Source organism: Octopus bimaculoides, chromosome 9 (assembly GCF_001194135.2).
Source record: "Octopus bimaculoides isolate UCB-OBI-ISO-001 chromosome 9, ASM119413v2, whole genome shotgun sequence".
In the NCBI taxonomy this organism is placed as follows: domain Eukaryota; kingdom Metazoa; phylum Mollusca; class Cephalopoda; order Octopoda; family Octopodidae; genus Octopus; species Octopus bimaculoides.
The window spans coordinates 84,328,213-84,330,946 of NC_068989.1; the positions used below are offsets into that span (position 1 = coordinate 84,328,213).

The 2,734-nt window shown below is 43.1% G+C and overlaps 1 protein-coding gene across 1 annotated transcript in view; it reads left to right on the forward strand.

The window, feature by feature from the left end:
- LOC106879501 (enkurin-like) overlaps positions 1-487 on the forward strand; it is a 10,119-nt gene extending 9,632 nt beyond the window's left edge. Inside the window, 2 exon segments of the mRNA XM_014929106.2 lie at positions 78-85; positions 87-487. Coding sequence (XP_014784592.2) covers positions 78-85; positions 87-416 — 338 coding nt within the window. The 3' untranslated portion in view covers positions 417-487.
- The last annotated feature ends 2,247 nt before the right edge of the window (positions 488-2,734 follow it).

Genomic DNA, 2,734 nt, shown 5'->3' on the forward strand with positions numbered 1-2,734 from the left:
GGGGGGGGGGTCTTTCATGAGATAGTTCGCTGGTTGTGTATCCTAATATTTCTTTCTGTATCATTATCTGTTGGCAGGATTACGGCCAGATTCCAGCTTACCTGAAGAGAAGACGGGAGGACGTGAAGATGCTACACGGGCGGTACGAAGCAGCTGTGAAGAAGCAAATCGAAGACAACGCTATGAAACAGTTGAGTGATGAAGAGCGCGAGGAGTTACTGTGTGGCCTGAAGAAGAATTGGGAAGCTGTGCACCACGACTTCCAGGGCCTGTCGGTTGTCATAGATACCATCCGAAAGAAGCAGTTAAAAGAAAAACTAGAAATGTTGATGAAACAGCTTGAGCAAGATATATCTTTGATTCAGAAACACAAGAGGATATATTTGGCAAACGGTCCCGATGAGTATCTATACTGAAAGATAGACATATCTCATTCTTTTTTTGTTTTTTGTTTTTGTGTGAAATAAAGTAGATGAAAATTAGAGAATATGAGAGGTGTATTTATATACATCTGTATATATATATAGGCACATGAGTGGATAGGCGCAGGAGTGGATGGCTGTGTGATAAGTAGCTTGCTTCCCAACCACATGGTTCCGGGTTCAATCTCACTGCGTGGCACCTTGGTCCAGTGTCATCTACTTTACCCTGGGGCCTATCAAAGACTTGTGAGTGGATTTGGTAGACGGAAACTGAAAGAAGCTTGTCGTATATATGTATATATATATATATATATATACTCTTTACTCTTTTACTTGTTTAAGTCATTTGACTGTGGCCATGCTGGAGCACCGCCTTTTTAGTCTAGCTAATCGACCCCAGGACTTATTCTTTGTAAGCCTAGTACTTATTCTATCGTTCTCTTTTTGCCGAACCGCTAAGTTACGGGGACGCAAACACACCACCATCGGTTGTCAAGCGATGTTGGGGTGACAAACACAGACACACAAACATATACACACACATACATATATACATACATATATACGACAGGCTTCTTTCAGTTTCCGTCTACCAAATCCACTCACAAGGCTTTGGTCGGCCCGAGGCTATAGTAGAAGACATTTGCCCAAGGTGCCACGCAGTGGGACCGAACCCGGAACTATGTAGTTGGTAAGCAAGCTACTTACCACATAGCCACTCCTGTGTATGTACGTATGTATGTATGTATGTATGTATATATATGTAAATAATATAGAGTGGGACAAGAACGCAAAACATCCAGACAGTTAGGTGATACAAGAAAGGGACAAAACATCCAGATGGACGATACAAAGAAAACACGGACAGGTCATTCGGAATTTTCTTTCTCCAATCGAGATCCAGGTTATCTTTGCGATTTTGGCTGGTTATTCTCGATGTATATGCATGTATGTGTGTATATGCTTGTGTGTCTGTGTTTGTCACCCCAACATCGCTTGACAGCCGATGCTGGTGTGTTTACGTCCCCGTAACAACTTAGCGGTTCGGCAAAAGGAACCGATAGAATAAGTACTAGGCTTACAAAGAATAAGTTCCGGGGTCGATTTGCTCGACTAAAACCGGTGCTCCAGCATGGCCGCAGTCATATGCTGTGGGTAGTTTACAACATATAAGGATAGAACTCGCTTTTATATATATTTAGGAGAACACTCTACTGTCGCAGCCAACTTACCGACTTAATGAAAGCAAAATGGAAGAAAAAAGAGGGAAAGAAAGGACTGGCATTGATAGAGCAAAAGAGATAGACAAAACGACGCGGATAATATTTTAACAGGGGAGATAATTATGTATTGGGTAAAGAGTAATCTCCCCTGGTGCAATTTTTATTTTTAGAAATGATACTCTCTTTTACTTTTACTCTTTTACTTGTTTCAGTCATTTGACTACGGCCGTGCTGGAGCACCGCCTTTAGTCGAGCAAATCGGCCCCAGGACTTATTCTTTGTAAGCCTAGTACTTATTCTATCGGTCTTTTTGGCCGAACCGCTAAGTCACGGGGACGTAAACACACCAGCATCGCATGTCAAGCGATGTTGGGGGGCACAAACACTGACACACAAACACACCTATATATATACATATATACGACGGGATTCTTTCAGTTTCCATCTACCAAATCCACTCACAAGGCTTTGGTCGGCCCAAGGCTATAGTAGAAGACACTTGCCCAAGGTGTCACGCAGTGGGACTGAACCCGGAACCATGTGGTTGGTAAGCAAGCTACTTACCACATAGCCACTCCTGCGCCTGATATCACTTTCTTCTAGAAAATAGAAGCCACGGTTTCTTCGAATCACACCTTATAGTCTACAGAAAGTTAAAAGTACATTGCTAATGAAGTTAGCAGATCCTGTCCCTCTGCCGAAATCTATGGAGATTGATGTTTAGCTTCAACAGTTTTAAACCAATGGAAATATGGTGAGCAACAGAGATTATCTCAGAGAATTGATGTTTCGTGGAGAAAGACTTGATAGCGCAGTTACGAGGATGTTAGGTGAGAGCAGAATGGGTGACTTGGAGACGGAGGAAGGATAGGAGAGGAGAAGTAGGAGGAGTAGGGGAATGGAGGGTGAGAGAATAGAAGTGAAAGGTGTGGTGCAGAATGGGAGGAGGTCGTTCTGCGACCATGCTGGTGCAGCACCTTTTAGTCGAAGAAATCGACTCCGGGACTTATTCTTTGTAAGCCTGGTACTTATTCCATCGCTCTCTTTCGCCGAACCGCTAGATTTCAGAAACAACGTAAACACACAGAT